This window comes from Eulemur rufifrons, chromosome 27 (assembly GCF_041146395.1).
Source record: "Eulemur rufifrons isolate Redbay chromosome 27, OSU_ERuf_1, whole genome shotgun sequence".
Classification (NCBI taxonomy): Eukaryota; Metazoa; Chordata; class Mammalia; order Primates; family Lemuridae; genus Eulemur; species Eulemur rufifrons.
This window is the reverse complement of record NC_091009.1, coordinates 22,083,591-22,094,617: the sequence shown is the minus strand read 5'-3', so window position 1 is coordinate 22,094,617 and position 11,027 is coordinate 22,083,591. Positions and strand designations below refer to the sequence as shown.

The following is an 11,027-nucleotide window of genomic DNA, read 5'->3' as shown; positions in this document are numbered from 1 at the left end:
TTTCTATTTGGCCACCTTGCTCCGTCCCCTCAGGTTTAAGTTATTTCACTTCTGTGATTCAGTGTCCTCATCTATAGAATGCCGTTAGGAAGATTAAATGAGAATAGATTTTAAAGGTGTGTCTGGTATATAATGACAGCTATGTAAACATTTCTTTAAAAAGTTACCTAAATTGTCGAATTCTCTCCTACCCCTGTGAATTTGTGCCTTAGTGTCTTAAACCCATTTTGGGAGTCCTTTTCCCTTGGTCAATCTTTACTCTTCCTTCTAGAAGGAGCTAAAACGTCAGGTCCTCTGCGAAGCCTTTCTACCGCACTTCGTTCAGCCTCCTATTCAAATTTTATTGTACCATAATTTGTATTAGTTTCCAGTTGGCTGCTGTGACAAATTACCATGGACTGGGTGGCTTGAAACAATGTAAATTTATTCTATCATCGTTCTGGAGGCCAGAAGTCTGAAATCAGCAGCAAGCAGTGGGCTGAAATCAGGGTGTTAGCAGGGCCACAATCCCTCCAGGGGAAAGGAAGCTCTGTTCCTTGTCTCTTCCAGCTACTGGTGGGCACTGGCATTCCTTGGTTTATCACCAAATCACTCCAATCTCTGCCTCAGTGGTCTTCTGTCTGTGTCAGATCTCCTCCTGCCTCTCTCGTAACACTTGTGACTGCCCTGAGGGCCCAGCTGGATAATCCAGGCCACCCTCACTGTCACAAGAGCCTTAATTTAACACATAGAAGGTAACAGAGGTTTCAGGGATTAGGACCTAATATATCTGTGAGTGCCATTATTCAGCCACTTCATAACTGTTTACATGGATGTTGGCCTTTTCTCCTTCATATGACTACGGTCTATCACAATGGAAGCACATAATATGTACTCAATAAACAAAATACATGTGGAGGAATTGCAATATAGGGTATAGGTCCTTTGTTCATGTTCATTGGTATTCCTTCTTTGCTAAGGTTTTATTTCCCTGGGCCAGAGCTATTTCTTTCATGTGCTAATCTGTGGTTGGAAGGATATTTTACTCATGCATTAGATCAACCTCTAGGTTAGAGAAATTAAGCAAAGGGGGGGCCTTTGTCCTTTTAACACTTCTTTTCCTGAGTTTCAGTGAGACAAAGGAACCAAACACCACTCTTTTCAAACTCTATTCCTTCCAAGTTATGGGGCAGAGGGAGTGGAAAAGGCTGATGGGCCCTGGCAGCTCGAAGACTCGGAATGTGAGAATGCAGAGTGGCCGAGTGACAAGTATGAGCTTCGTGAAGAGCGCTGTCATCGGTCTGCCCCAGCTGGCTGGTTGCCATTTCTTGGCTGCTTATTTTAAACACAGTTTTCTTCGTAATTTAAGTTCCTAAATTCGCGGCTATTGCTTCACTGACCATTTCTCCATCTTGAGTCACTTAAATTCAGCACAGGGATTTTTCTGAAATGAGGCTGTTTCTTTTCCAGTGTTCTCAAATCAGTCACCTCTACCCTAGAGAAAGTCTCTTGCAGACACTACTCATCTGGAAAGACATCTTAGCAGCTGTGCTATTGTTCTATTTCTTTTTTTTTTTGTTCTCAGCTGTGGAAATCTTTCCCAGTGAAAGAGAACAAATATTACTTGTAATTAAAAAAATTAATAGATTACTCACACAACTGCCTACTGTATTATAATTGCTTCTTTACTTCTATGTCAGTCTTTTCATCTTTGTACTTGGTTAGAGGCCCCAGAAATCAGAATGTTAAAAAAAAAACTAGAGTTCAAAAATGTATCCAAGATTTGCCTAGGTAGGTAGGTATTCAGAAACTTCTAAGGTTTGAGAAAATTCTTTCCTTTACATGTAACTATCCCCCTGTAATAAAACACAATTGTCAGGGTCAATTTATCTAACAGTAGTCTGGAACCTGTCAGCGGCTTTCTGTTGCTCAAGTAAATGCCTGTAGCCTGGCCAAGAGGACCTATTATTTCCAAACATCATCCTGAACAACACTCTTCTTCCAGCTCTGTCCCCGTCATTCTGGTCTTTTAGTCTTTCATACATATGTCTTCCAAACAATGGAACTTTACACATGTGCTTAGAATGCTTATCCTACCTCCCCTTCTCTTGGTTAGGTTCTATTCATCCTATAGATTGTAGGTCAGGCATTCCTCTCTCAGAAAAGCTTTCCCAGACTAGGTCAAATCCCCTAAGCGCTGCCTTAGCACTTGAGACCACTGACAGTTTGCATCTGTTTGTGTGAAGATCTGATCAGTGCCTGCCTCCTCCACCAGACTGTTACAAAGCTCTGTGAGGGCAGGGGACCAGGCAGTTTTTGTTACCGTTATATCACCAGCTCTTATCCTTGTTCCTCGAACACAGTAAGTTTGTAATAAATAAAGGTTGAATGAATACATCATGGAATCTAGAGCTAGTTCTGCCCTTGCAGAGGAATGCCTGACCTACAATCTAAAGGATGAACAGAACCTAACCTAACCTTGCATTGTTAGGCAAGGTATTTAACTTCATGGAGTCTTGCCTTCCTCATTAGTAAGAAAACGCCTCTTTCTTTCCAAAATTTCTAGGATATTTATGGTTCCTGCACTTGAACCTAAAAGATTGATCAGGCTAAAGCTAGAAAACCAACACTATCTGCTATCTCTGCCTGCCCTACATCTTCCCACGTAGAGAAACTACATGCCTCGGCAAGAAATTGGAGTTACCCTTGACATTGATCTCTTTCCCTGGTATCACTACCTCGATTCCAGCTTTCTTCACCTCTTCAAGAAACTGCAAATGCTCCCTTCACTGGTGGTCAGGTTCTGTCTCTCCCCGTTCCAGTCCACCTGCAATGCTCCCAGTACTACTCAGTATAAAACACTGGACTGATTATGGTACCCCACTGCTTAAACACTTTCAGTGGCTCCCCCACGGCCTCTAGGACAAAAGTCACTTCTGGAGAAGATGCCCTTCCACAGTTCCTGCCTGACCTCCTGTCCTTCCTCAAGAACCCACGCTCTACTCAGAACTGCTAAGGGGGCCCCAACTACATGCTTTGTAGTTCTCTCTGCCCAGAAAACTCTTCTCTCCTCTTCCATTTGCAAAGTTCTGTCCATCCTTCAGGCTGTTTGAATGTGACGCCTACCTTGACAGTTCCCCAGGCTGAATTTGTCAATTACTGCCTGCATTGCCACAGAACATTTTGTATAATTACACTTATTCCAATGAACTGTGCTTGTTTGAGCAGAACGTTGTGGTTAGGAGCATGGGCCTCAAAATCAGACTGACTTTGAAATCAAATTCTTTAACGTATTTTATGACCTTGGAAATCATTCTTTTTGATCTTAGTTTCCTAATGTTGGGGATGGGGGACACAACGCCTAACTCATTAGGTTGTTGCAAGAATTAAACAAGATAATGTGTTTAATGACTTAGCAGGATGCCTAGTCTGTAATACTCAATAACTAATGGTAACTTATCAGACTTGAATGTGTCAAATGCAAGGACCTGGGGATATATTTTATCCATCTTTCTATCCCAGTGACTGGCACAGTCAATGCTTCCTACAATGCAAAAATGAAATAGTATCCATATCTTCCTCGAAGAAGGGCCAGAGGCTTATTCATTTTGCCACTAATAAAGAAATTTTATTGGAGTGCCAAATGTTACATTGATCTAATGACATACTCCAAAGCATCTTTATCTTTCCCTTTGCTAAACTAGTCCTGAATTTATAGGGGTAGCATAGTAGTTTGAGATCATAGCTTGAAGTAGTGTTTTCTGCTAAATTATCACTTCACACTGAGTCTTTACTTCACGTACATCAATTTCAGTCTTTACATAATCCTGTGTGAAACACAGATCATATTCTTTCTCATATGAAAAGCAATAGCACGCATGTGTCTAGGGCTTATGTTTTCGGCTTCAAGTGTTTGAAATCCTGTACGTGACTCACAACTGAAATGATTTTTCTAAGATCACAGTTGGTGGGTGGTCAAACCTATTGACATCATTGCAAATTCTAGCGCAGTGTTCTGGCCACGGCATCATTCCAGCCGCCAGTAAGAGTCTAAGTTCCTTGAAGGCAAGGTTATCTCGGGCTTCCTCTTGTCTTTCACAGCATGCGGACTCTGCGAGCTGCGCTGAGCACTGCATTTCCTCTTCGTCCATGTAATTAACTTCCACTACAGGAGCAAAGGACAAACTACGTTCACGTTAAAGCCTTACAAGGTTTAAAAATCTTTAACCTTGGAAAAGTACACTTTAACCCTCAGCTCACCAAACTTTTCTACCCTGGTTCCCCCTCTGCCAGTTTCTCTCCGGTTCCCAGATCATTCCCTCCAGGATCTGTGACAAGGACATAAGAACATAGGGTAGAAAGACGTCTTTGCCCCCTTCCATTTGCCAAGGGTGGGTCACCCTTCGAGCCGGGCCGATCGGCCCGGGAAGGCCCTGGGATACCTGGCCCCCTAGGCGACACCATCCCCCGCACCGGAGAGGACAGAGCGTCCCGCTCACTCCGTGGAGACGCCGCGGAGGCGCAGACGTCTCACGCCCTCCTCGCAGGAGCCGCCAGGGCTGCAGCTCTTTGTTGCGGCCACACCGGAAACGGCCCCGAGCGCGTGCGGGACGGCCACCGAGGGTCCCGCGCGCGCCGGGCGGGGCCGCCGGGTCTGTCCCCGTCCACCGGGGCCGAGCGAGGCCCGGGCGGGGCGCCGTCCCTTCCGGGGAGCGGGTGGCCGCCGCCGCGTCCGCCGGGCGGCTTCCCACCCCGCCCCCCGCAGCTCGGGGTGACGCGTCTCCAATAACAGCTCGCCGGGAGCCGCAGCTCCGGGCACAGCCGGCGCCGGGCGCCCCTCCGCGCGCGCCAGCCCGCCGCGCCGCCACCATGAGGGCGGAGGGCCACGGCGGCCTGGAGCGCTTCTGCAGCCCGGGCAAGGGCCGGGGGCTGCGGGCCCTGCAGCCCTTCCAGGTGGGGGACTTGCTCTTCTCCTGCCCGGCCTACGCCTACGTGCTCACGGTGAACGAGCGGGGCAACCACTGCGAGTACTGCTTCAGCAGGTAGGGCGCGGGCGGCGCGGGAGCCGGGGCGCCGCCGGCTGCGGCTGCGACCGCGGCGGCAGGAAGTGCGCGCGGCGCGCGGGGTCCTAGCGCCGGCGGCTCGGGCGGCGGCCGCGGGGTGGGCGGGGAGGGGACCCGCCTGTGCGCTTCAGCCCCGCGCCGGGCCGGGCCACGTGCGTTAGGAAAGAAGAGCCAAGTTGCCGCCGCACGCCCCGCACGACACGATTTCAGAGTTGCTTACGCAGGATGTGCAAACCCAGGAGTGCAGGTTCCTGCCCTCAAAGATGGGCTCGGAGCCAGGCGTGTTCCAAACCTGGGCACGCGCTGTCCACTCGGGGGCATTGGCAGCAGGGCCCGAAATTTAGGCAGCCACGGACTGTCACCTTTAATTTGTGCTTCCTGCGGTGTGTTCTATCCCCCACAGCCCAGCCCTGCCTCAGATTGGCCGTTTCCTTCAAGGAAGTTAATGACTTAATATGTCATGTTAAAGTACTAGAGCCCCTCTCTCTTCTCACTCTGCAGTGGGCGTTTGGAGAGGAGCCAGTGGGGCACAGACCACACACCTGGGGTTCTAGAGGCGCTGCAGTGGTGAGCCGAGTGTAGCCCTGGTTTGGGATTAGGAAAAATGGTCGCTGGGGAGATCAGGCGAATGTATGGCTGGAAACAGCATTTAATTGTAACATGTCATATGTGTATATGTCTATATTCATAAATATGATATATAATATGTACTCACACGCACCCAAACATAATTGTATCCTCAAGCCTTGCGACAGTTTCAGAGCAGAAAGGCACATTGGAAATCACCAATCCAATCCTATCTTCTTTCACTTTGTGGATCAGAAAACTAAAGCCCAGAGAGGAAGTGTGGTTGTGTATATCCATCCATTCACACCAATAAGGAGGGAGGGGAGCCTGGCCTCATTCAGTTCTGCCCATTTCCCACCTGGTCAGGTGCTCAGTAAATTTACTAAGGCAGGAGGTATGACATTGGCGTTACGTTTATACCAGGCCTTCCCCTACTCACTGAGGAAGGGACTGGTTTCTGCTTTCTTTGAACCTCAGTTTCTTCATCTTTGAAATGGAGATTCCTGGACTGGATTAAGCCTATTTGAGGTCCTGCAGGTACCTTCTGAGTACAGGTCTCAAATCCAGCATACTTAATCTCCGAGACCTGCGTGCCTCATTCTACAATAAGACATAGCAAAAGAAGGGACAAAGGCTAAATATTATAGTAATCTTGCCCAGACTCCCTGCCAGAACTGTCTTCCGCTTAGGGGGACCTGGAAAGGAACTAGACACGGAATCATGCCGTGGGCAGCTTAAGGGCTGTATGTGATGTGGCTCTTTGAATTGGCGAGCCAAGAGCTAAAGGGTCATGGCACCACTTTGCAACGTTTGAGTGAAGTGAGCATTGGGTTTTCCCAAAGTTAAAAAGGCTGCTGTGACTGGTCCCTTGATCTTCTGAGCCTCGCTGTGGCTCGGAGTCTGCAGCAGCGTGGGTGTCTGCAGTGGCAGGAGCAAAGCAGGTCACGCAGCACAGAAGGAGCCTCTGTCGGGGATCCTGGTGATTCCTGGAAGCCATAGTGTGAGATGAGATCGGGGAAGCCAGGCGCATAGTAGGTACTCAGATGGTAGTTGCTAGTCCTCTCGCTCGTCTCCAGTGAATTAAAGATCAAATCCCTCTGGGTTTAGAAGGGAGAAGAGGAACTGAGAGATGCTTCTCTTTAGCTGTGAATCTCTTAATTGTTTCTACTGTGTGCGCCCCAACCTGAGAGCGTTAACGGATGGTCACATGCAACTTCACAAATCATTCAGCTTCAGTTCTTCTGCCATATGTGACAAAATTTGCTGCCCTCCCCCCCCCTTTTTTTTTTGGTATTTTTCTTATTGACATTCGTTAATGTCACCAGCCGTTGCCTTAGGCCCCTCACCAGGCCTGCCCCCTGCAATGGGGTGGTGGTACTGTGCACACACACCCCTTCTCTGTTTGGCTTAGGTGACCTTCTTTCAGCACTCATAGTTCATTTCGGTTCTCTCTGCAAAGAGTCATTTGAAATCAACTAAAACAATACTCAAGAAATAATACTCATGATACCCATGCAATTAATTAGAAATATCTTTGTATTCCACTGTATGATTTCTGTTCAATCTGGTTAATTTAAAATTAGTGCTTAGGTCATCATTCTGATAGATTCAGCACCAGTGTCCTCTGTCAATTATTTGCATATGACCTAGGACAAATCAGCCTGTCCAGCTGTGCCAGGGGACGTATGTGTGCTTGCGTATGTCTCCATGGGGCATCAAAGCAGTAGGAGTACAATTCTGCAAATGTTGATGCGTACAGGTCAAAATCTGCCTCCTCCTGCCTCACACACCCGAAAGAAAGCCAGCCCTTTATCTTTTCTTTTGCCAGAAGTTTACTGTAAACAATATTAAGATAAATAAGCAACCGGAGATTTTTCTATTAATTGTATCAGGATTTCACTTATTTTGGAGGAAAAAAACTGATTTCTTCAGGAAGAAGTATATTCTATAAGTTGACAAAGAATGGGACATTTCTTAAGTTGCAATAGAATGGGATTCTTATTGTTAGGGCAATTCAGACAAAGGTTTATTTCTGGAAGTTTTAAATTTATGTCACATTTCTCAGCGTGGTGGGTGACACTTGGGAAGATGTGTACCTTGCCTTAGCTGCTAGAAGGCAGCTCCTAAAAATATAAATGTCTTCCAGTAGGGAGCTGCCCCTATTAGACCTCTTAGATACAGTTTACATACACACACACACACACACACACACTTTTTGGCCATTTATCAACTATTGTGGCAGGGTATTTTTTAAGATATGTGGGTACATTTCAAACTGATTTATTGAACATATTTTAACGGTTGGTATTATTTGCCTGGGAAAGGGAGAAATCTGCTGTAACCCGGGTGTTCCATCTGAATATTCATTCTGTGTGCGGTTCCTCAGGTGGGCGGATGTCTCCCTTTTGATCTTTTATTCTCTTTGCTCATGGGTCATTTAAGAGTGAGGACATTATCTTTTCTTTGTTCTGAATAGGGGGGAAAAGTAGGAAGGCCCATGTAGCCTCTTTGGAACAGAGCTGTTAGAACCCAGTTTCAGGGAATTTGAATCATGCCAGGTTCACGCAACATGGTTGTTTTAAAAATTTAAATCTTTGCATGAGCCAAACACTGTGATTAAGATGTCCTATTTTAGACATGAAGACTTTTTTCCTAATGTCCCCTAGATTTATTATTTAGCAGTATTCATCTTGTCTTTCCTCGCAAAATAATCTTTAATTGATCTTAGTCAGTATCAAGGACCATGAGATCTTGATGGCGTTTTGCAAAAGTTCTCTGAATTAACCCCGGTCCTGGCTGCCTGAAGTACATTAGAAGGGGACATTGTCGCCAGGGCTGCTATGACTCTGGTTATTCTGAGAATGTTCTCTGTGTATTGTCTAGGGGGAAAAATGGCTTCAAATGTTCTTAAATTGTCATGTTTTCTGAATAAAAAATTGGACACATGCTGTAGTAAGGGGTTCCCCCCTTCTTTTTGGATGCATTTTTATAAAATGGGTAGTAAGATAAAAATACATAGACAACAGATTTCTTCTAAAAAGTTACAGTAAAGAATACAAAATTCAGCTTTCTGTGTATCCGGTAAGGAGATACTGTGTTGTCCCTTTGAACATTTCAGAATTTTAAGTTTTTCACGTACAGTCATGCATCGCTTAATGACGAAGATATGTTCGGAGAAATGCATCGTTAAGCAGTTTCATCCCTGTGCAAACATCATGGAATGTACTTACACAAACCTAGATGGTGTAGCCTCCCACACACTTGGGCTCCATGGTGTAGCCTATCGCTCCTAGGCTACAAACCTGTACAGCATGTTACTGTACTGAATACTGTAGGCAATTAATTGTAACATAATGGTAAGTATTTGTGTATCTAAACATAGAAAAGGTAAAAATATGCTATTATAATCTTATGGGACTACCTTCCTATATGCTGTGATTGACTGAAACATCGCTATGTAGCGCATGACTGTATTCAGATAGAAACAGCAAAGCAGAGACTCTCCCAGATTGACTGGGTTTGAATGATGGCTTTATCCCCTCCTGATGACTTGTCTTTAGGCCAATTATTACTTAAATTCTCTGAACTCCCAGGTTCTGTTATCTGTAAAATGTGCATACTAATACCCACCCTACCAAGTGAGGCCTGAGAATTAGAGAGTGGAAGTCAAGCACTCAGCATGACTCTAGCCCATAGTAAGCTGTCAACATCAACCTGGTCTCTGACTTGTACTTGTTTGATGAACTCTGCTGGATAAATGTTTCTGACTTGATTAAATTGTGGGATGGAATATTGTAATTTCAGGGACATTTTTATGGAGGTGGGGTTGGGGTAAGGAATACCGGGAAGGAAATACTGGACATCGTTAGCCAGGGACGTCACCATTAAGATGGGACGTTGACCAATAGCTAAAACCAGCAGTTCTCAACCTTGGGTCCCCCAAAGTAGTAATGACTGTCTGGGATCAGTTTTCAGTATTTTTCAAAACCTAATGGAAATGATATAACCCAACTACGTAGGTAAAGCTTCTTTGAAAAAGAACCTTTTCCAACTCCAAAGTGCTTAGATACTTTAATATTCTTTTAACGAGATTAAACAAGTATTTGTAGAGAGAAATGTAAGAAAACAGAAATTTTCACAGTGCTAGGATTCACGGCTCCCCTCTGCTTTTTACCTTCAACACGATTGTTTCAGCTGCAGCAAGGAGCTGTCCTTTAAGACTTCAAATGCGCCGGGTGCTGTAACACGCATATTTTTCATATGCGGAGAACATAATTTCTGTTCCAGCTTATAGGGGCTCAGTGACCAACCTGCACGTTTGGAAACGATTTCAGATGAAAGAGACAGAATAGCAGCAGGATATCCTGAAGTGAAATTCAAACCCTGGTGAGTTAAAACCACCATCTAACACCTTTCCCTCCCAAAAGCAATTGCACAGAATCCTCTCACTCAAAAAAATCTGAAGATCCCATATAAAATGACATTTCTTTAAATCATATGGCTTTTTGCAGCTTATAAAGTATTTCCAGATACATTCTTATTTTGATCCTTCTAAGGATGGCTGGTATACACAGGGCCTTATTCCATTTTGCCTAGAAAGAAACTGAGTATTGGAGAAGTTAAGCAGGTTTCTTGAATTTCATACCTTTTTTTTTGGGGGGGGGTCAAATATTTATTAAGTGCCTCCTAAGGGCCAGCCTCTGTGACCTCAGGGTTGGAGCTAAATCTTCCTATTCCTGTGACCTTCCTTCCTGAACCCCTTCTGACTTCGACCTACCTTGTGGTTTACCCAGGCATTTAATCCTACTTACATTAGTAGTGTGGTTCTCTGGGGACTTAATCCCTCTAAGATATCTCCTAGAGTGAATATAATTTATAATCACCTCTTTTCTGTCCATTCCCAAACAGATAATTCAACAAACTAACATGTTGTTTCTAAAAGTTTAAAAAATAATTGATCCTGCTGGCTTCAACCTGTATCTTATGTACTATGGACTCAGACATATTGGTTTTATTATAATGCTTTGCAATTTGTGTAAGAGCTACATATATTCCTCTATATGTACCAATTATTACATAATAAAGCATAAAAAGAAATAAGGCTTGGTCCTTTTGTGGGTTTGGAATATTTTTAATATTTTGCTGGAACTAAACCAGAGTTTGCCCTCTCAGTCTTTATACCCATATATAAAGAGTTTGTTTCTATCCTGTCTGATAGCCTATAACCCCTGTTCTTTTTCTTAAACAAATCCATTCTTCAGAATCTCTCTCTCCAAAAGTTAAATTGGTGAGGTTTGGAAATGTAATTCATGGTGCAGCTGTCCTAGGAGGCCCCTGCAGGTATTCCTGTAGGACAAGCAGGTGACATACTACCTGTCAGAAGGTTCTTTTAAAAATGTCTTACATTTCTTTGGAAAG

General features: G+C 44.8%; 1 protein-coding gene across 1 annotated transcript in view; it reads left to right on the top strand.

Moving 5' to 3' along the window:
• The first annotated feature begins 4,632 nt into the window (after positions 1-4,632).
• SMYD2 (SET and MYND domain containing 2) overlaps positions 4,633-11,027 on the top strand; it is a 45,753-nt gene continuing 39,358 nt past the window's right edge. The window contains exon 1 of the mRNA XM_069459430.1: positions 4,633-5,021. Coding sequence (XP_069315531.1) covers positions 4,849-5,021 — 173 coding nt within the window. The 5' untranslated portion in view covers positions 4,633-4,848. The remainder of the gene's footprint in view (positions 5,022-11,027) is intronic.